At 34.7% G+C, this 23219-nt stretch overlaps 2 protein-coding genes and 1 long non-coding RNA gene across 4 annotated transcripts; 1 reads left to right on the top strand and 2 right to left on the bottom strand.

The window, feature by feature from the left end:
* Nucleotides 1-5586: 5586 nt before the first annotated feature.
* LOC127872303 (rho GTPase-activating protein gacK-like) lies at nt 5587-6705 on the bottom strand. Its single transcript, XM_052415631.1, has 2 exons — nt 6687-6705; nt 5587-6002 (listed from the first exon to the last, which is right to left on the bottom strand). Exons 1-2 carry the CDS (start codon nt 6703-6705, stop codon nt 5587-5589), a joined length of 435 nt encoding a protein of 144 aa, XP_052271591.1.
* A 1289-nt stretch (nt 6706-7994) lies between these two features.
* LOC127874590 (uncharacterized) lies at nt 7995-14168 on the bottom strand. Its single transcript, XR_008047005.1, has 3 exons — nt 13958-14168; nt 10204-10315; nt 7995-8283 (listed from the first exon to the last, which is right to left on the bottom strand). It is a non-coding gene; the product is annotated as an uncharacterized LOC127874590 (long non-coding RNA).
* Nucleotides 14169-14332: 164 nt separating this feature from the next.
* Nucleotides 14333-20726, top strand: LOC127874582 (39S ribosomal protein L11, mitochondrial-like). Of its 2 annotated transcripts, none has more exons than XM_052418977.1 (4): nt 14333-14525; nt 17164-17259; nt 18248-18338; nt 20406-20726. In XM_052418977.1, the coding sequence occupies exons 1-4, from the start codon at nt 14388-14390 to the stop codon at nt 20666-20668; spliced, it is 588 nt and encodes a 195-aa protein (XP_052274937.1). In that variant the 5' UTR covers nt 14333-14387; the 3' UTR covers nt 20669-20726. The 2 variants fall into 2 exon arrangements, with proteins under 2 accessions (XP_052274937.1, XP_052274938.1); XM_052418978.1 differs by lacking the exon at nt 14333-14525 and adding an exon at nt 15563-15663.
* Nucleotides 20727-23219: the final 2493 nt, after the last annotated feature.

The raw sequence follows: 23219 nt of genomic DNA, 5'->3' as shown, positions 1-23219 counted from the left end.
AACCACCTTAAAAGAATATGAAATTCCTACAGACAGGGCATTCACAACGGTAACTTTGGAAGATTCCAGAATTGTAACAACATTATTTACACGGCTGGCAAAATTTGTATCTATTTGTCAGAAGCACTAACGTAGAGTATGGACAAAAATCACGTCGTCTAAACAATGATAGCAGTAAGGAACAGTTAAAAGCTCCAATCGTAGGGCTGTGAATACTAGCATAATGTGTGGACTGCACTCGCAGACTTATGAATACAAGCATTATGTTTGGACTGCAATCGCAGAACTATGAATACAAGCATTATGTGTGGACTGCAATCGCAGACCTATGAATACAAGCATTATGCGTGGACTGCAATCGCAGAACTATGAATACTAGCATTATGTGTGGACTGCAATCGCAGACCTATGAATACAAGCATTATGTGTGGACTGCAATCGCAGACCTATGAATACAAGCATTATGTGTGGACTGCAATCGCAGAACTATGAATACTAGCATTATGTGTGGACTGCAATCGCAGACCTATGAATACAAGCATTATGTGTGGACTGCAATCGCAGAACTATGAATACGAGGCATTAATGTATGGAGCTTAGTACTACGAATACTTTGATTATTGTGCGGAGCCTGCGGACTGTTTTGGTTGATTATTAAATGAAATCATTTTACGCTAATATGTTGAAACTTGAGATACTGCTGACGATGGGCATATATAACAAGAGATTGCCAAGCAATATGGTCCCCTACCGGTGAAACTCCACTATTGTCAGTCAATTTTTTTTATATATTTGTTGCCATAGCAACCAGAATTTTTGACGTAGGAACAAAATGAAATGACGTGCATAATCTCCATAATGCCATCTATCCATGTTTCAAGTTTCATGAAAAAATATGAAGAACTTTTGAATTTATCGCAGGATCACGAAAAGTGTGAAGGACTGACAGACAGACTGACAGACAGACTGACAGACAGACAGAGTGAAAACCATAAGTCCCCTCCGGTTTCACCGGTTGAGAACAATAAGCATATATTTAACGACGTACTTTGACGTTTGATGAAATTTACTTTATTACGGTGTAAGGCAACCCATTTAAATACCGATCTCGATGTATCATTTTCGTTATTTCACCTTACCCTTTGAATCTATTGTAAAATATGCAATAATGTATGCAAAACGTTATTGATTATAGACCTTGTTTTACAAGTCTTTGATCCTTAATATCTTTTAAAGAGAGGTCATGTTGAATTAGCGCCAACAATACATTTAAACCATTTTAAATGTATTATTAAAGGCTGTGTCTAATTATTGGGATACCAAACCGGTTCATATTACAGGGCCAAGTTTAGTGCATGCTTACCATTAAAATATTTTTAGGGAAAATTAAATTATATTATTTTATGAAAGTCACCATGACTTACATTATCCATTTATTCGACGGACCGTACATAAATTAATCTCATTTTGTAACTTCATATATTCAATCGTTAAAGTAAAGTTCCCATTGACATTCTTTGTTGGACTTTAAACTTCATAGAAATGGAAAATTATTCTACCACGGTCTACAAAAAAATAAATGTTCATATTTAAAAATAACGATGTATCTACTGAAGATTTTTTGGAAAAAAAAGACATGTGGCCGGTCGTGCCACACAATGGTAATCTTATGCTACCTCTTTACAGACAAAAAGATTTTAATGCAGTCATAAATACACTGTTTATATAGGCTATGGGCGTGTTTTAATATATATATAGGATCTGGCACGAGTTGTCATATCCTACCATATTTTATTAAACGAGTTCAGGAATTGTGTTAGTAACTTAGTAAGCGAGCCTATTGGACGAGTTTAATAAAATATGGTATGATATGACAACGAGTGTCACATCTTTTTTATTCACATGCTTTTAAATGGGCAAATTAAATAAATATTCACGCAAACATAATGATAAATCCCGAATGTTGTTAACATTTCGTGACGTCATTTGACGTTGCAACGTCATTTCAGCAAAATAACAAAATGCGATTGGTCAATTTTAACAAAAACTTAGTCAATGAAAACGCTTAAAAATGTTGTATTTCACATGTGTAATATAAAACATATGTAATGGTTTTATAACATGGGAAACGGGGTATAGCATGTGATAAAATATTATATCATAATAAACGCTGCATCCTGAATAAAGGGATATCAATCTAGCTCGCATTCCGATGTTGAATTGAAATTTCGGATGCGTTGATCTGTACATATCATACGTTTTTAAAAGGTATTGTTAATTTTGCAACCGAACAAAGACTGTGAACAACTGGTGTTGCATTAAGATTATTATTGGGAAATAAAGCGCTAATCGACATTGATTGATTGAAAACACATTTATAATCGAATAAAGCCTCTTGCGATGTCTGCATGTATACGCTTGCGTGATACTAAACATGTTTACCCCCTTAAAGAATATTTGTTGGCCAATGCATTGTAAAGGCGGGCATATGAATTGATTTTGAAATGATAAATACATAAATTGATAATGATAAATTTATATTTACATCAGTCGTCATTATTTGGATAGCAAAATATTAATGGCATACATTTATCAGCGGTAATAACTGAGCTGGTTGCAAGATTTATTGTGTTCGCTCCTGATCATTGCCTTGTCCGTAATATGATTTTGGCAAAAGTTAATTAACCATTCATTTTATATAATTTGGAAAATAACCAGCTGGATATTGTTGAACATTCAACAGTTAATTTAGTATTGGTATCTATTCATCCCGCAAATCGACAAGGCATTAACTTCATAATTACACAATACCAATACATTTAACATGTTAACTAATCTTAATTCGTTATGAAATAACACTATTGTTTATGTAGATCTCATGTGCATGCGTTGTGGTAAGATCAGTTGTATCACTTAAGAAGTTTCATGATACATAGGAGTAGATCTCATGTGCATGCGTTGTGGTAAGATCAGTTGTATCACTTAAGAAGTTTCATGATACATAGGAGAAGATCTCATGTGCATGCGTTGTGGTAAGATCAGTTGTATCACTTAAGAAGTTGCGTGATACATAGGAGTAGATCCCATGTGCATGCGTTGTGGTTAGATCAGTTGTATCACTTAAGAAGTTTCATGATACATAGGAGTAGATCTAATGTGCATGCGTTGTGGTAAGATCAGTTGTATCACTTAAGAATTTTCATGATACATAGGAGTAGATCTCATGTGCATGCGTTGTGATAAGATCAGTTGTTTCACTTAAGAAGTTAATGATACATAGGAGTAGATCTCATGTGCATGCGTTGTGGTAAGATCAGTTGTATCACTTAAGAAGTTCATGATACATAGGAGTGGATCTCATGTGCATGCGTTGTGGAAAGATCAGTTGTATCACTTAAGAAGTTTCATGATACATAGGAGTAGATCTAATGTGCATGTGTTGTGGTAAGATCAGTTGTTTCACTTAAGAAGTATCATGATACATAGGAGTAGATCTCATGTGTATGCGTTGTGGTAAGATCAGTTGTATCACTTAAGAAGTTTCATTATACATAGGAGTAGATCTCATGTGCATGCATTGTGGTAAGATCAGTTGTATCATTTAAGAAGTTTCATGATACATAGAAGTAGATCTCATGTGCATGCGTTGTGGTAAGATCAGTTGTATCACTTAAGAAGTTTCATGATACATAGGAGTAGATCTCATGTGCATGCGTTGTGGTAAGATCAGTTGTATCACTTAAGACGTTTCATGATACATAAGAGTAGATCTAATGTGCATGCGTTGTGGTAAGATCAGTTGTATCACTGAAGAAGTTTCATGATACATCGGAGTAGATCTAATATGCATGCGTTGTGGTAAGATCAGTTGTATCACTTAAGAAGTTTCATGATACATAGGAGTAGATCTCATGTGCATGCGTTGTGGTAAGATCAGTTGTATCACTGAAGAAGTTTCATGATACATAGGAGTAGATCTCATGTGCATGCGTTGTGGTAAGATCAGTTGTATCACTGAAGAAGTTTCATGATACATCGGAGTAGATCTAATATGCATGCGTTGTGGTAAGATCAGTTGTATCACTTAAGAAGTTTCATGATACATAGGAGTAGATCGCATGTGCATGCGTTGTGGTAAGATCAGTTGTATCACTTAAGAAGTTGCGTGATACATAGGAGTAGATCCCATGTGCATGCGTTGTGGTTAGATCAGTTGTATCACTTAAGAAGTTTCATGATACATAGGAGTAGATCTAATGTGCATGCGTTGTGGTAAGATCAGTTGTATCACTTAAGAATTTTCATGATACATAGGAGTAGATCTCATGTGCATGCGTTGTGATAAGATCAGTTGTTTCACTTAAGAAGTTTCATGATACATAGGAGTAGATCTCATGTGTATGCGTTGTGGTAAGATCAGTTGTATCACTTAAGAAGTTTCATTATACATAGGAGTAGATCTCATGTGCATGCATTGTGGTAAGATCAGTTGTATCATTTAAGAAGTTTCATGATACATAGAAGTAGATCTCATGTGCATGCGTTGTGGTAAGATCAGCTGTATCACTTAAGAAGTTTCATGATACATAGGAGTAGATCTCATGTGCATGCGTTGTGGTAAGATCAGTTGTATCACTTAAGACGTTTCATGATACATAAGAGTAGATCTCATGTGCATGCGTTGTGGTAAGATCAGTTGTATCACTGAAGAAGTTTCATGATACATCGGAGTAGATCTAATATGCATGCGTTGTGGTAAGATCAGTTGTATCACTTAAGAAGTTTCATGATACATAGGAGTAGATCTCATGTGCATGCGTTGTGGTAAGATCAGTTGTATCACTGAAGAAGTTTCATGATACATAGGAGTAGATCGCATGTGCATGCGTTGTGGTAAGATCAGTTGTATCACTGAAGAAGTTTCATGATACATAGGAGTAGATCGCATGTGCATGCGTTGTGGTAAGATCAGTTGTATCACTAAAGAAGTTTCATGATACATAGGACAATTTGAGCGAAAAGCAAAATAGATAAATTTCAATGTGCGATAATTTAGTAATATTTATTAATTTTCAAAAGAGACACTTTTTATACTGATAGGTAAAATATATGATAAATACCGTTTGTCTTATTGTTTTTTTAACACTTTATACCTTTTTATTATGGCTTTTACAATTGTGGGCAATCTTTCGGTGTAATAGTACAAAGAACAACGCACATACTTATAAATAGTATTTTACTATTCAATGTTCGCGATTTGGGTTATTTTTTAATTCAATATCAATACAAAACATACAGTTCTTTCATGACTAGAGTAAATATTAGTTCACAAAATTGCAGCCTAGACATTGACATAACCTTTAAAATCGTATTTAGGGCGAATATATTTTTCCATTTTATAACGCACGTTTTAAGAAGCAGTGAATGAACGAGGTGTAACTTCTAAGTTCTTTCTAATCATAATATGCATCTTCTTTGGATTTTTTACAGTAGGTGGTGGTGATGGTTGTGATGGTGGTGGTTAAAGTTTTTACGGTGGCGTAATGGTGGTGGTGAATGTGGCGTTGGTGATGGTGTTGATGGTGGTTATGTTAGTGATAATGGTGGTGATGGTGAAGGTGATGGTTGTGGTGTGATAGTGGTGATGGATATGATGGTGTTTGTGATGACGGTGGTGAAGATGAGGGCGGTAATGGTGATGGTGGTGGTAATTGTGAAGGTGGTGATGGTGGGGAAGATGGTGATAATGGTGGTTATGGTTGTGGTGGTGATGATGATGGTGTTGGTTATGGTGATGGTAACGGTGGTGGTGATGGTAGTGATGGTTAAAGTGATTGTAGTCGTGATAATAATGGTAATGGTGGTGATGGTGGTGTAGGGAGCGATGGTGGTTGTGATGGTTGTGGTGGTGATGGAAGAGGTGAGGAGTGATAGTGGTGGGGATGGCGGTAATGGTGGTGTTGGTGGTGGTGCTTGTGATGGTGATGGTGGAAATGGTAATGCTGGTGGAGGTTATTTGTCATGTTGTTGCTGATTGTTGGGGTGGCTCTGGTGGTGGTGATGGTGTTGTTGGTGGTGGTGATGGTGATGGACGTTTCAAGGGTGATGGTGGTTGTGGTTGTGATGGTGGTGATGGTGATTGAAATGCCGGTGATGATGGTGGTGGTGTGGGCGATGACGACGATGATGAAAATGATGATTGTTATGGTGGTAATTGTGATGGTGGTGTTTACGGTGATGGTGATGGAAATGGTTGTGATAGTGGTGTTGATGCTGATGGTGGTGGGGATGGTGATGAAAGTGATGGCGGTGTTGGTGATGCAACTGACTCATTTGTAATCTTATTTTAAACGAGTTATACGTGTCGTATTTGAAATTAATGTGACTTAGTTTCGTGTATGTTACAATCTTCTCTTTAGGAACCATGACAAACAAAAGTATAAAACAATCCAAAAACGAAAATCCACTTAGTTCAGATACTAATATCGATGCTAAAAAGAATGTACATGATCTCAAAAGAAAGAATTAAAAAAAAACTTCTGATAAAATTAGGTAATGAAGGCGAAAGTCATATTTCCGTATACAGTAACCATATGCCTCAAAACCCACGAATTATACTGATGTAATTTATTTACTTTAAAGAATGGGAAGAAAACTGCGGGGCTTATACGCAGTCATTCGTCTACATCTATGATTGAAGGCCATGTTATTATAACTCAATGTGTAACCAAATATAACATAATTGAATGGTGTAAGAACTTAAATAGTATATGAAATATCATTATTTGGTTGGGCGATAGGTTTTAATGTGTATGTATGTCAATTTCGACCACTATTCAACCGTTTCTCCATATGTCAGTCAGAAAAGCAAACTGAAATTACGCGTAAAGATACGATAACTCTACTTGATATACATATTTTAGTGATGAAATCATACATAGATTCTTAGCAGGCGAAAACGGTAACTATTGCAGATTGGTTGCAAACACTTGACTCTTGTTTAAAACACAAGTCCGAAGTGTTGCTAAATTATCAATTCTTTTCCTCGCCTGCCGCTGTAAAAATCAATCACTTAAACATGTTAAAGAAGCCATCATTAAAGTTTCAGACCGATTGTCGATTAAAACTAAGTCAATTAAGTTGGCTATGCGATCTTACTTTGAAATTCATCTCTGAAACTTGTAGCTGAAGAACGGTTCTGATATCGTCAGGAGATGGAAGTGCGACCAAGTGTCATTGGAAGTTAAAGTCGTCAAGAAACGCAGTAACTGTTACAGACACAAGACTGAAAGACAAAGGTCTGAAAAGGTTTCATCGGTTTCATTGATTGCGGTATTAGCTTATTTAAACACACATGATTTTATTTACAGTCGAAACCCGATGGCTCGAACTTGCTTGGCTCGAAAAACCGTTAGCTCTTAGTCTCCTCAAAGCACCATTTTTGAGGGTTAATATTAATATAAACTTCTGTCAATTGGCTCAAAACCGCGAGGGTCGACTTTTCGGGTTGCTAGAATGATTTTTCAGTCCCGGTCACAATTGTGCACACCTTCTTTTGTTTGTTCTGTTTGATTCGCAAAAAGCTGTTAATCGATTACAGGCGCTTGATTAGTGCCATGCTATAATTTCACGGCTATTGCATTCTTGTGATCGACTCACTTGTTAATTGATTTGAGTAAAATATATTATCAATCGTTAATAAAATTGAGTAAAATATGACACTTTGTATAAAAACTAGCCTCCGTGGGATTACGCAGAAATTAAAAGAAAAGTGCGGAGACCCACAACATCTTCATTGGCAACTTGATGCAATTAGAAACTCATATCTTGACAACATTTCATCAACACCTCACAAACTGAGATCATTTTGTTCTTAAAAAAAAATAACGAACAAAGAAATATTGTTGAGCATGATATATTTCTTAGATTTTGTATCATGCCATCCGGAGATAGAAAAGCAACATATGTAACAAATTGTGATGTAAAAGCGGAACTCTTCAGGGTATGGCAGCGCAACTGAGTGTGATGGAAATCGGAAGTCGTCAGGAGTTGGAAGAGCGATCGTGTGTGATAGAAACCCGAAGTCGTCAGGAGTTGGAAGTGCGATAGTGTGTGATGGAAACCCGAAGTCGTCAGGAGTAGGAAGTGCGATCGTGTGTGATGGAAACCCGAAGTCGTCAGGAGTTGGAAGTTCGATCGTATATGATGAAAACCCGAAGTCGTCAGGAGTTGGAAGTGCGATAGTGTGTTATGGAAACCGGAAGTCGTCAGGAGATAGAAGTGCTACAGAAGGTGATAAAAAGGTGAAGTCGGTGAGAAACTTCACAACAAAAGCGAACGACAATTTTGAAAACGAAAGTCTGTTGATAAAATGCCATCGGTTTCATTGATTTTTAAAAAAATAAAATATTGCCCGTGTATTTATTTCATATATAAATGATTTTGCCAATAAATTTTCTGAAAAGCTAAATCTGTTAATCTTTGGTAAACGTTCAACATGACAACTGGTTATCACTTAAGTGTCTAATAGTAATATTTTAGAGTCCCTCATTGTGACCAAAGTTATTAAGTATAGCTTTATCGATGTCTCTTAGACGTACCGTCGTTCCAACAGAGATTTAATCTTATCTACTGACAGTAGTTTTCTCTAAGACACAACATGACACGGGACACTAGTTATACCTGAATTAGAAATCATTAAATTTCATGACTTTGTTTTAACGAAGATTTGACAAACCAAAAGATTCATGATGTACTACCGCCGCAATGCGGAAAACAGTGGTCCGCTCAAATTAATACAAGATGTAATATAAAGATGACAGAGGGAAAATAAAATATATCTTTGATTCGAAAGTTATATATAATTATGTGAAGTCGTTATAATGTTCGAAACGATGTGTACCTGCTATATGATTGATAAACGGCTCAATTTAAACATAAAAAATAAGAAAAATAAAATGAGTAAAAGAAGGGTCAATAAAAACTAGCTTCTTCGTCACAAACCCCTCTTTGAAAATTCGGGAACAAATTGAGAGTTTGAACAAGACCCTATCAACGAGACAAAGATTTATGGCAGCATTGCAGACGAATAATGGAGTCCGGTATTCTGGAAACACGAACAAACGAATTGATTTAAATTGGTAAGAACAAATACGATTTATATGTTATAATCAAATCAAAAGTTAAATATAGTAACACCTTAAATGATAGCTTTGAATGCATGCTAAGGTCAGGCAAGGTGAGTGTTTGTCGCCATTTTTATTTTCCATGTATCTAAACGACATAGAACAGGAATTTCACATGAATGGGTTAAATGGAATAGATATTAACTGTTTTAAAATGTTTCTACTGCTTTACGCGGATGATATAATTATTTTTGCTAATAATGCAGATGAACTCCAAAGGGGTCTAGATTTATTACATGAGTATTGCAACACATGGAAGCTAGTAGTAAATACAGATAAGTCTAAAATAATGATATTTCGCAAAGGCGGTCGCAATTCAAACATTTCTTTTCGTTATAACAACAAAACTATAGATATCGTCAACCGTTTTAATTATCTCGGTGTTGTTTTTAAGTCTGGCGGGTCATTTTACGACGCCACAAACACACTAGCTGGACAAGCACTTAAAGCAGTTTTTAAACTGAAAAAGTATTTATACAAATTTACGGAAATTCTAGTAGGTAACAAGCTTGAGCTTTTCGATAAACTTATAACCCCAATATTGAATTACGGTAGCGAGGTATGCGGCTTTTTTAAGGCTTTACCAATAGAAAGGGTTCATATGCAATTTTGCAAACAATTATTGGGTGTAAAAAAATGCACACAAAATGATTTTGTATATGGTGAGGTTGGACGTATTAATTATCAATCCAGAAGATATTTAAATATTATTAAATACTGGGTAAAACTTTTAAGAACTCCAGACAACAAATTTATTAAGAAAATATATTTAACTCTTTTAAATGATAGCATCGTCTATCCTTCAAAGAAAAATTGGTGTACACTATTAAAGGATTTGTTAAGTAATTTGGGATTTTATGACGCTTGGTTCCAAGATGTTGGTAATGTGAACATTTTTATATCTGCCTTAAGACAACGGCTGAGCGACACATTTATCCAAAACTGGAATAATAGGCTTGAAAACTCCAACAGAGCTAACTTATATAAACACATTGCAATATTTCGTATTCAACCGTACCTAAATTATTGTCAAATAAGTAAATTCCGAATAAGTTTTTTCTAAATTACGGCTGGCATCACATAGGCTGCACATTGAAAGCGGCAGATGGGCACGACCCACTCCTATTCCACTGGAACAAAGAAAATGTACCGTATGTAATAAAATTGAAGATGAGTTTCATTTTGTACTTAAGTGCATTTTATACTCAGAACTAAGAAAACAATACATTCCATCATATTTTCGTCACAGACCAAATATGCATAAATTTGTAGCACTTATTACTTCAGAAAATAAATTGGTAATTAAAAAATTGTGCATTTACATTTTTAACGCTTTTCAATTTCGTACAAACAACACATATGTAATGTCAAACTAGTTCATTATAAGATTACAAATATTGTGTTTTATTTTATGAAAGTGTCAATTAAGCAACCAATATTCATGTGTACTTTCCCCTATGTTTTTAATATTTATAATTATGTAAAATTCATATAACTTTTTGCTACGATTTATCATTTTCAAAATATTATCGGTTATGATCCATTTGTGTTAAGTGCGATATCACACTCATACGCAATGTATATCAAACTCTCACAATAAACTGTTTATACAATTTTATTTTTCTTTGACGCTCATAATTGTTTGATTTCAAGGCAGCTGCCCTTTGTATTAGAAAGGAATATTTAATGTTCTTTTCGATCATTATTATAATTTTGTTATCATTATTTAAACATTTTCAAGCCTTATGGCTATCTATTTTTCGATCTCGAATAGGTAGCCAAGACAAGGCGTAAGAAAAAATGTATAGTTTCAGTTATGCCAATATGAAAGTTATATTCATTATTGTTTAGGTTTCATAACTACTTATTGTTTCCCTTTTTCGAATAAGTAGTCGAGTCTATGCTAGTATTTAAAAGTAACTTTTTGTACACTCTTTAATATAGCTTTTGTAACAATAGATAGGTATAATACATAAAATGATATATCATGCTTGTATTACTCTAATGTGTAATTAGAAAGAATCATAGTTATTTGTATTTTGTTTTCACAAATAACATTGCATTATTATCATTTTTATAATTATAACACGTTTGCTTTTTGCAGTTTGAGGTATGTTGTAATCAACAATTTTGAGTTGCATGTTATGTAAATTTACATGATATACCATGCACCATTTTAGTAGAAAATATGTGTTATTATTATTAATTTTTTATTATTATTATTATTATTATTATCATTACTATTATTATTGTTATTATTATTGTTATTATTATCATTACTATTATTATTAGTATTAGTATTGGTATTATTAATATTATTATTACTATTATTATTATTATTATTATTATTATTAATGTTTTTAGTATTATTAGTATTAGTATAACTCGTAGTAGTATTTATGTTTGAACTGTCATACATTTATTTCCTTATATATTGCACATTTGTAAACACTGTACGCATAATCATTGTCCACTTGGGCTGTTACTGGCCTTCTGGATCCGATACGAAATAAACAAACATATAATCAAGGGTCAGTAATAACATAATAATAATAATAATAATAATAATAATAATAATAATAATAATAATAATCATCATAATAAATATAATAATAATAAATATAATAAATATGATAATAATAATAATAATAATAATAATAATAATAATAATAATAATAATAATAATAATAATAATAATAATAATAATAATAATAATAATAATACTTATTACTTAATACTTATACCATAACCAATCGCAAATATTTGTAATGCACGCTGCTCGACCATCGTGAAAGACGCCATTTAAAAGGTTCAAATTTGCTGAAATCCTCTTAAAATATAGATTGATAGATGACATTATATGTATTATAATTATTTATTATTATTATTATATGTAGTAGTAGTATAATTATTATAAGTATTATTATTATTATTAGTAGTAGTAGTAGTATTATAGGGCAATAAAACTAACATATATAATAACAATAATAAATTGTATAATTATAATGATAACACCAGAACAATTGGCTAAAGTTAGAACATGCCTTCGAGTAAGAAATGTCGATTTATTTAGATAGTACATTATTTACCATGAATATTTGAATAATATGTTGGACCCAGAAAAATATGAAAATTCAAAAAGTTTCTGGAAATACATTAAAAGTAGGAAACAGGATGCAGCTGGGATAAGCACACTGAAACATTAAGGCACCATAGGTGATACATCCCAGAAAAAAGCTGAAATGTAAATAAACAGTTAACCTCGGTTTTTACAAAAGAAAATCTTGACTATATTCCAAACAAATGACCATCTCCTCACAGACCCATGGAGCGAATACAAATTACCCTCCAATGAGTCATAAACAGTGTTTAACGTTTAAATGAGAAAAAAGCAACTGGACCGGACACAATTCCCATTATAATTCTGAAACGAAACTGTGAAATTGTGGTTGAAATCTTGATGTGCGTTTTTCAACGTTTTCTTGACACGGGAGTCGTACCATCTGACTGGAAAACTGCTAATGTCGTTCCTATTTTTAAAAATGGGGATCGATCGTTCTAAACCTGCAAATTATAGGCCTGCGTCCTTGACCTCAGTCCTATCAAAAATGCTTGAACACATTGTCGTCTCCAGCATCAAGAAACATTTAGACTCTAATAACATCCTGTGTGAAAATCAACATGGATTAAGACAGAAGCGTTCTTGTGAGTCACAGTTGCTCTTAACCACAGATGATATCGCTTAACACATGAATGTCAGTGAACAGATAGATATGGCCATTTTGTATCTTTCGAAGGCCGTCGATAAGGTCTCTCGCCAACGTTTGTCATCAAAGTTGGAATTTTATGGAATACGCAATGACACCAGGCGATGAATTAACTGTTTCTTAGCAGATCGGACCCAGAAAGTTGTTGTACAGGACGCAACATCAGAAACATTCAGTGTAACATCAGGAGTACCCCAAGGAACCGTCCTCGCTCCCTGCTTGTTTTTACTGTACATTTATGGTATTGCTGATGACATTTCCTCTGTAGTACGTCTATTCGCAGATGACTGTGTAATTTATCGTGTAATTAAATCTCCAGCCGATCACCAGAAACTTCAGCAAGATCTTGATAACTAGTAGAATGGAGTAAGTCATGGCAGATGGAATTCAATGTGAAAAATGTGCAATAATGAATATCTCCAACACATCCAACAAAGAACGTTATGATTATAGAATGAGTGGTGAAACTTTAGAAACTGTAGACCATCATGCATATAAAAGCGTTGAATTGAACAACAACTTGAAATTTGACACACATCGAAAAACATATAACTGGAAATACTTCACAAACTTTGGGATTTATTAAACGAAACCTTAACAAATGCCCCAAACTAGTTAAAGAAAGAGCTCATCAATCATTAGTTAGACCAAAGTTGGAATATTCTTCACCCATCTGGAATCCTACTCGGAAACAAACAACTCAACTGAAACAAATCGAACAAGTACAACGCAATGCTTCCAGATTCGTAGCGAACAAGCCTTTCAACCCATACCAGCCGAATAGTGTAACATCAATCATCAATGAACTCAAATGCTTTGACTTGGTGCTATTCTACAGTGTTGTTTATGGTCTTGTTGTCGTACCAGCTTCATATGTACCAGACCGTTCCATAGTCAGATCAACCAGACAATGCAATTCTCAAAACTTTATCCCTTCACAAACCATACGTAACGCATATCAACGCTCGTTTTTCCCAAGGAAAGTATCTATCTGGAACTCCTTACCACCGCAGTAGTGACAGCCCCGAGCCTGGACGCATTCAAGTCTGCCGTCCGGCCGCTGCCAGTGTTCCGTGCCTAGAGTTGTAGGCCAGTTGTACAGTGTATTATACGTTGGCGAACGCTATTTTATTCGTATTTTAAGAAGCACTCAGCACTCGACATTTGCACACTTCTTAGTCCTCTCCGGTAGATGTCCTCGAGGTGTTGAAGAGTATATCCATTCTCCTAGCAGAGTTGTCGTTCGTGCCTCAACATACGTGAATGTACAATCGTGATACATCGGCTATCTCGGATTCCTCCGTATGAAATAAATCGTCTGCTGATCCAGAGTGGTGAATGTAATGAACCGCAGTGTAAGAGAGTGGAGTTTAAGTTAGTATAATGTAACCATTATAAGGTATCCTTGCAAGAGCGACCACTCTTGGCTACCACAATGTCACAGGGAACGAAAAAGATGACAAAAGCGTTAAAGCAGGTTAAAAAGAAAATACCACCGCCACCATTTCTTAGAACACACATAAAAGCAGGCGAGGCAGTTGCAGCACCACCCCTAGGACCGAGTCTTGGAGCGGTATTGCTATTTGATATATGTTTATTGATGCATGTTCCGCATTCGTACCAATGTCTATTCGTACTAAGGATAATCTTCTGCATGTTTATCACCTTAAATGAGTGTGTTATTGTGTGGCAGATGTTGAATTTAAATCATTTGATATTTTCAATCTATGCTTAAAAATTGAGTAGTTTGGGAAAGATACTGAGTGTAATAGCTGTTTGCCCCAGCTTATCCAAAGCTTATGTTGTATGTAGCTGAAATAATTCGTGTTCAGAATAAATCTGAACGCTGAAACTCCAGTCTGTAAAAACCATAACGAATAAAATAAATACAATACTATTGTGGGAATTACAGTATTTACAAGTGTGTATATCTAAAATCTACCCGTTGTTTGACAAATATGAACTAAGATCACAAAAATTACCTGAATTTCATTCGAAATCATAGACATTGAACGATCATTTTCTCAAAGGCAACCATTTTGGCGTTGTTGTTGTTGTTCCTATTTCTTACCAAAGCTATTTCGTAACTTTTACTTTTGGGGTATTTCGTTACCGTCGATTCAAATATTTTGAGTTATAATAGTTATAATTATTCTTTTGCTTCTTCTTCTTCTTATGATTATTATTTCCAATTTCATTTCTTACTGTTTTGTGCATATTGCACACTTTTTTGTTCGAACTCAGTTACAAACATAGTTGAATTTAACCTCCACCAAGTGAGATAACATGAACCTTTACTATACAAGGATTTATATTGGATGAAACAAACTCGAAATATAGTTTATTAACAGGTAAATTTCGATATATTTAGCTCAATATATACTATTTAGGCAACGTTCTTTCATAATAGTCACAAATATGTGTGTATTTAAATTTAGGAGTGATGCGACGGAAATTTGTGTCGGAACTCTCGCTATTAAAAAGATAGAGTGGACTATTGATGCCAAGAGTCTGCCAAAGCAAAAATCATCAAAAGACTAAGGCGGCAATTTATATTGACTAATGTTGTATGATGTTTGTTTCTCGTATGACAATACATAAATATTGATTTGAGCCTGCACTCTCCTCTTTTTTAGTTCGTCCCTCCTATCCCTATCATGGCCTATGGCTGGTCAACACAGACATGATAAAATCTGATGAATTTAATCAAGGTTTGCAATATTATGGTGGACGATCCAGTTATCCAACACCTAAGAAATTACGTTAAATTTCCTTAAAATTGAAACACTTAAAAGGACAAAAACATTTTGTTTTAACTAATGACTAACAGTTCAATCATTGAATGATTTATCTGTCAAGTTTTCCAGCAAACTACCTTCAAAAATTTATAACAATTATTCCCTGGTTATTGTCACCTCTAGCAGACAAAACAAAATGGCGGCAAATGTAAACATGACCTATTACTCGACACTTCATAAATACTACTCCAGTATATACAAAGTCACATGACTATCACGTGACCCGGACTCGGCGAAAAAATCTGGGTCTGCTGCAATCAAAATTGCAAACGGAAATATGCTTTTTGGTGTGTAAATGCACGTTTTGATAAATGCATTCAAAAAGTAATAGCAAAAACACATAAAACGGTGTAAATAACAATTAATGCATCCTTTTAACCTGTTTTTGGCGCATTTGTTTCAAGCTAAGTAGGCAAGTAGGTCATGGACTTCATGTGCGACCATTGTTTATCAATGTGACGTCATGCACACTTTTGCGCATGTTCATACAGAACCCAAACAAAACGTCCGATAATAGGTGCTGTTCGATAACAGGTACTTACATGATTATGACAACTGACAGGGCATTGTTTTCAAACCTTATTTACGAATGTTGGTCTAGTAATTACAATATTAGATAAGGTTAGGTTTGGTATGCCTATTTTTAGCAACACCCTTAACCTGTTGTAACCTTTCCCTGTTTGGGAAATTTCTGTTTCAAATCCGCTGAAGGTATTTACTAAGGAATATTTTAGATCACCAGCTCTCTGTAATAAGACTGCAAACTAGAATTCCGTAGTATGTTCAATCATCCACGTGTACATTGTTATAAAATACACAGCGTAAAATTGCTGAGTTCAACGCCTTCAGACGAATACTGATTTCCAAAAAAAAGTTGGGAGTCCCAGTTTTTATGCCTGTGACTTTACAAATTTTAGGCTTGTTATGCAAAAGGAATACAAAAGAGGCATCAAGAGTATTTTAGACTGGTCACTTTTTTTTTTAAATGGACCGCACATGCTGAACATGGATAGTGAGTGCAAAATATAACCCTATAACGTCACTGCCAAAATTACATACAGCTGAAGGGCAATGTGCTGTAGTGCTTTGTTGTATTTCAATCATGATGCTAATAATAGTTTTTTACAGAAAAAATATTATCAACTATTACTTAACTATTAAATTATACATATTTCAAAATATGAATATGTTCTTGTTAAGCACTAGCTTTGAGGTGTTATAAAAATTTATAAATTTGTGAGCATGTGTTTAAAGTTATGGATTATACACTAATTCATAATACACTTTGGAAGTGCCTGGTCATATTTTTGTCATAGTTTTGTTAGTGGTCTCTTCAATGATAATATTTTCTGTATAATAAATAGTTCAACTGTTTAACTCATTCATTTTAAAGATAAACTTTCTGCTTTTCAGAGAAATATACAGATTGGCCCTTTCTGCAAACAGTTCAATGAACACACAAAGGACTACAAACCTGGAATTCCCTTGCCTACGGTTATAACCTTAAATGTAAGATATTTATCATGGTCTGTATATATTGAGACTCGTTATAATCTTAAGTGTGGACAATTCTAGCCTAAAAGTAACTGAACAGAACATTAATTTTGGTATGTTAAATGGCTTTTTTTTTTTAATTGGGTACAGACCCTAGCTGTCATTTTGGGGGAAAATAAGGGTGTGAAGACTGGGAAGAAATTAGGTGTTAAATGTTAAAATTGGTAAAGGCAGTGTATTAAGAAAGAATAAATTTATTTGGCTTAATGCATGTATATATTCTTTAATTATGTTTTAAGTTTTGAAAGTATTCATTTATCAAAAAAGGTTATAATATTTTGTTGTTTTGACGAATTGCAGCAATCTGTCAGCATGCTAAATAAGTATATTTAAAATAGTTGCCATCATTTTTACCATCATGCTCATTACCTACTACATACTTAACCTTTCTATCCTTTCAAAAGATTTCTGTACATGTCCACAAAAAAACTCTTAAACACATCTTTAGTGGTTGTATCATATTGACAAAAAAATTAACATTAAGTTCCACTCCAAACTATGCATAAAATATATATTGAGTACATACTGTATTCTTCTTTCACTTCATGCACTTTTTGTCTCCTACCGGAGGGGACTTATGATTTGCGCTCTTTCCATCTGTCTGTCTGTCAGTCTGTCTGTCACACTTTTCTGGATCCTGCGATAACTTAAAAAGTTCTTCATATTATTTCATGAAAATTAAAACAGTGATAGATGGCAATATGGAGATTATGCACATCATTTCATTTTGTTCCTACGTCAATAATTATGGTTGCTATGGCAACAAATAAAAAAAAATTGACAATGGTGGAGTTTCACTGGTAGGGGACCATATTGCTTGGCAATCTCTTGTTCAATATGTAATGGAATGATTCAGTAACAAAACAGTGTATTTGTTTACTAACATATTTTCATTTATTTACCTGTATGATTGTGATGTGCTGTTTTGTAAACTGAATTTCAGCCTGACCGAAGTGTCACAATACAGACAAACAAGCCTCCAGTCTCCTACTATCTCCGGCAGGCAGCAGGCTGTCGCAAAGGAGCAATAGAATGTAACAGTCTAAGATTATTATTGAAATCATTTAAATGAGCACAGTAGAATTATTATTGCAATCATTGAAATTAGCACAGTAGAATTATTATTGCAATCATTGAAATTAGCACAGTAGAATTATTATTGCAATCATTGAAAGTAGCCAAGAAAGCAAGTGCCTTAGAGCAAGGAATGTGACAAGGATGCTTTTTATGCCCCCAGATCACAACATCGGGGGTATATTGTTTTGGCCTGTCTGTCTGTCATTGTATGTGTGTGTCCCAAAACGTTAAACTTAAAGTTTGATAACTTTTGCATTATTGAAGATAGCAACTTAATATTTGGCATGCATGTTTATCTCACGGAGCTGCACATTTTGAGTGGTGAAAAGTCAAGGTCATCCATCAAGGTCGAAGGTCAAATATCATTGTATTTTTCTTTCCTAAAACTTTAACCTTCGTTAAAGTTTGGTCATAACTTTTTTAATATTGAAGATAGCAACTTGATATTTGGCATGCATGTGTATCTCATGGAGCTGCACGTTTTGAGTGGTGAAAGGTCAAGGTCATCCTTCACGGTCAAAGGTCAAATTTATGGCATCAAAGCGGCGCAATAGGGGGCATTGTGTTTCTGACAAACACATCTCTTGTTTCAATATGAAAGTCAGAGCAAGCCCAGAGTAAAAACTTACCAGTGCTTGGTTAACGGGAAAGCATTCATGTCTTACAAAAAGTCCTTTTCACAGGCTGGGAGTTTTTCCAATTTTTGTTGCATATCACAGAAATAAAATAGTATAAAAAACATATCTGAACAAAATAAAACTAGGATCATCAGGGCTCGAAATTAACACTTGCAAAATGCGAGTAAAAAATACCGATTGCGAGTTAACTTTTAAGCCACTAGTATTTTTTTGCAAGTAAAGAAATAGTGAAAAAAAACACAAGTAATATTGCTAAATGCGCTCCACGTCATGAACAATGAACCGTAGGTCAATTTATAGAATGTCCAAATACCCGTATGCGGAAGCACACACCTTGTATGTAGACTGATATACTTATATTACAGATACGCGGATGGTATTGGTACAAAGAAAGTGAAACAGTCTACTATTCACAAGCGTTCATTTAACTTAAACAGACTAGTTGCGAAAAAATAACTAGTTTCTTTTTGCCCACAGACGGAAATAACAATATGAAAGATTAAGCAAAGTTAACCGTTGAGTTAGGAAAAAAAACAAGAATTAAATCCTTCTATAAAAACAGTAAAATTGGGGAAAATAACTTAATATAAAACTAAAATTTGAAAGAATGTTTTTGATTTTGCAATTTGTTATTAAAGCTGCTCGCAATGTTTTGCAAGTAGTAAAAAAAGTTAAATTCAAGCCGTGGATCATAGAAAAGTGTTTAAAATATTGTAGTCACATTTGAAATTGATCTTATTATTTTGAAGTGGCAATTTAAGAAATTGGGTCACATAGTCAAATGATATGAAACACTATAACAGTATCTTATCTGATTTTTCAAATTGTCTTTTTCCTACACAATTTTGAGCTTAGGACATCACCTTGTCATTCATAAGCTTGCTTCCAAGTATAACTTTTAGATGGTAGTTTTATTAGTTCAAACCTATTTACTTTAGCTTGATTAGATCCACAGGCTTTGCCTTATAGAGACATTCGTGTCTCCAGTCCTGAGAAAGGCACAAACTTGGTGTTCTTGGAAAGATCTTGAACATAAATGACTTATGGATCGAACCTGTAATCAGTGGTTGCAAGGGAGACTCTACATCTACTTCACCATGCAGGCCTCAGATGTGGATGGAATGCTTCTTAACTCTGTACCCCTCTTATATGCACTTAAGGCATTGGCAGTCCATTCCAAAATCAAATGCAGTTGCAGACCTTTTTTTACTAGATTCAAATAAACAGACTTCATTTCCAAGCCTAAGATACTGATAGGCAGCAAAAAACAGACTGCGACACATTTGCAGGCTGTTCTTGTTTCAATGCTGGTCGCATATAGCTAAGCCATTTTCACTTTGCTTCTGTGCAGGAAAGGGTAAATGTTGTGATTGTTTTTCATTTCAGCCCATGAAGTGGCTGGTATAGTAACATTAAAGCATGTGTACGAGATAGCCAAGATTAAATCAGCGGATTCGTGTAACAGAGGGAAGACTTTAGAAGAAGTGTGTCAGTCTGTAATAGGAACAGCCCATTCAATTGGAATCAAAGTAGAACGCAGTCTGGACCCAAAGGAATATCAGGAATTCCTGAGAAATCGTGAAGTTAAATTGGCTGAACATGAGCAAAAGCTGGAAGAAATAAGACAATCCAAGATGCTAAGATTGTGATGTATGATTTCCTGGTTATTAATTTGCATGTCACATGGAATAAAAAAATTGTATTGGATATTTGTAATTTTATCAGTTGAAACTAGATTGATGAAGAGGGCCATGACCTTTGGCAGGTTTATAAAAGGAAGATGATGAATTGCAGATATCTTTACATTTATCATATCAAACTCTTGCATTTCTAGGTTTAATATTGGTTGAGCTTAAGCCATGTTTGTGTGTTTATGTGGTAATATAATCTTGTCTTTTAATAATAAAGCACCAAGAGTGCCAACTTGTCTCAAAACATTCCGTTTTCAGGTCTGAAAAAAATCATCTGTAGGGATTTATTTAAAATGGCGCATTAAATAATGTAGAAAACTGGGAACATGGCAATGCAATGAAATCACATCTTCAACATTTCTATTTTTATGTCCCCCACTATAATAGTGGGGGACATATTGTTTTTGCCCTGTCTGTCTGTTGGTCCGTTGGTCTGTTGGTCTGTTTGCGCAAACTTTAACATTTTGCAATAACTTTTGCTATATTGAAGATAGCAACTTCATATTTGGCATGCATGTGTATCTCATGAAGCTGCACATTTTGAGTGGTGAAAGGTCAAGGTCATCATTCAAGGTCAGAGGTCAAATATATGTGGCCAAAATCGCTCATTTTATGAATACTTTTGCAATATTGAAGATAGCAACTTGATATTTGGCATGCATGTGTATCTCATGGAGCTGCACATTTTGAGTGGTGAAAGGTCAAGGTCATCCTTCAAGGTCAGAGGTCAAATATATGTGGCCCAAATCGCTTATTTTATAAATACTTTTTAATATTGAAGATAGCGACTTGATATTTGGCATGCATGTGCATCTCATGGAGCTGCACATTTTGAGTGGTGAAAGGTCAAGGTCAACCTTCAGGGTCAGAGGTCAAATATATGTGGCCCAAATCGCTTATTTTATGAATACATTTGCAATATTGAAGATAGCAACTTGATATTTGCATGCATGTGTATCTCATGGAGCTGCACATTTTGAGTGGTGAAAGGTCAAGGTCATCCTTCACAAGGTCAAGGTCATCCTTCAAGGTCAAATATCATATAGGGGGACATTGTGTTTCACAAACACATCTTGTTATGGTATTTAATTAAAGTTATTGCGCAATCTCGAGTCAGGCATGCTGGTAAGCGAACTACAAACAAAATGTCAGTTCAATATTTCCATCTAAACTCAAGCAATTTACCAGAAACTGTTTACGCATTTTAGTAACAGTTACCTTAACCTTACCCGTACTTTCAAATATAAATCTGTATATTAGGCCTGTAGGATACCTACACACAATGTCCTAATATAACCTTGTTCCAAACTATCTTGAGTTGGGACCGTGAAGATCTCACCTGAACACAAAGTGATCACCATACGCCAGGCTTCCACTGTCTTATTTTTATGCCCCCGAAGGAGGGCATATAGTGATCACACTGTCCGTTTGTCTGTCTGTCCGTCACACTTTGCGTTTAGGTTTTGAAAAGTGCTCATAACTTCTATGTCGCTTCAGATGTAACCTTCATATTTGGTATGCATGTGTATTTGGACAAGGCCTTTCCATACGCTCACAAATTTTGACACCCTTGACCTTGAACTTAGGGTCCGCGTTTAGGTTGCAGAGTCTTTGTTTATGTTTCAAAAAAGCGTTTTCCGGGGGCATATGTCTTCCGATGGAGACATCTCTTGTTCATCCAATCTTCATGAAACGTAGTCAGAATGTTTATCGGACAATATCTTGGTAGACCTATTTGGGTTATATGCCTTTAAAAACTAGGCCTTTAGGGGGTGGCACGATTTACCCAAATACACCCCCATTAATACACGATTTACCCAAATACTACTCATAATTTTGACTTATTATGGCATGTTTGTCCATATTTTTGGACTTTTTTTAATCAATTGAAGCAATATTTAAAAAAAAACGTGGTATCTTAAGAATTAAAAACCTAACCCTTATGATTTCTAATCAGCACAAAATCATTATTTTTAATTCACTTGATTTAAAATAGTCCAAAAATATGGACAAACATGCCATAATGAGTCAAAATTATGAGTATTTGGGTAAATCATGCTGCCCGCCTTTTAGGTTTAACTCTTAGAAAAAAATTGTTACTTTTGGAGTGGCCATATGAATGTGTCAACCTTGATGTATCTTGCTCCGAATGTTTATTTGGACATTATCAAGTCTGAGTTCTAATCTTGTATCGCGTGGGACAAAAACCAGGGCAAACCAAAAGGAATCATTGTTACTACTCTAAAGGCGATTACATATAAGATTGACTTAGTTACTCCCCTTTGACTGCAATGTTTTTTTCATGCTTGCAATGTTTTTATGATATTACAGTTTACTGGTTTGTTATGTGTGGTATTATTATTTGAGGCTCCAGTTTTATTTGTATGACCCATATCAAAGGCGGCGGCATAAAAGTCGCAATTATGTCCATGCGAAAATTCCTGTCTCAACGGTAAGTTCTTCGCCGTGTATTGATGAATGTTTAAATAACTTTGCACAAATGTCCACT

The sequence above is a fragment of the Dreissena polymorpha genome, chromosome 3 (genome assembly GCF_020536995.1).
Source record: "Dreissena polymorpha isolate Duluth1 chromosome 3, UMN_Dpol_1.0, whole genome shotgun sequence".
Lineage (NCBI taxonomy): Eukaryota > Metazoa > Mollusca > Bivalvia > Myida > Dreissenidae > Dreissena > Dreissena polymorpha.
The sequence above is the reverse complement of the archived record's forward strand: the minus strand, read 5'-3'. Positions and strand labels throughout refer to the sequence as shown.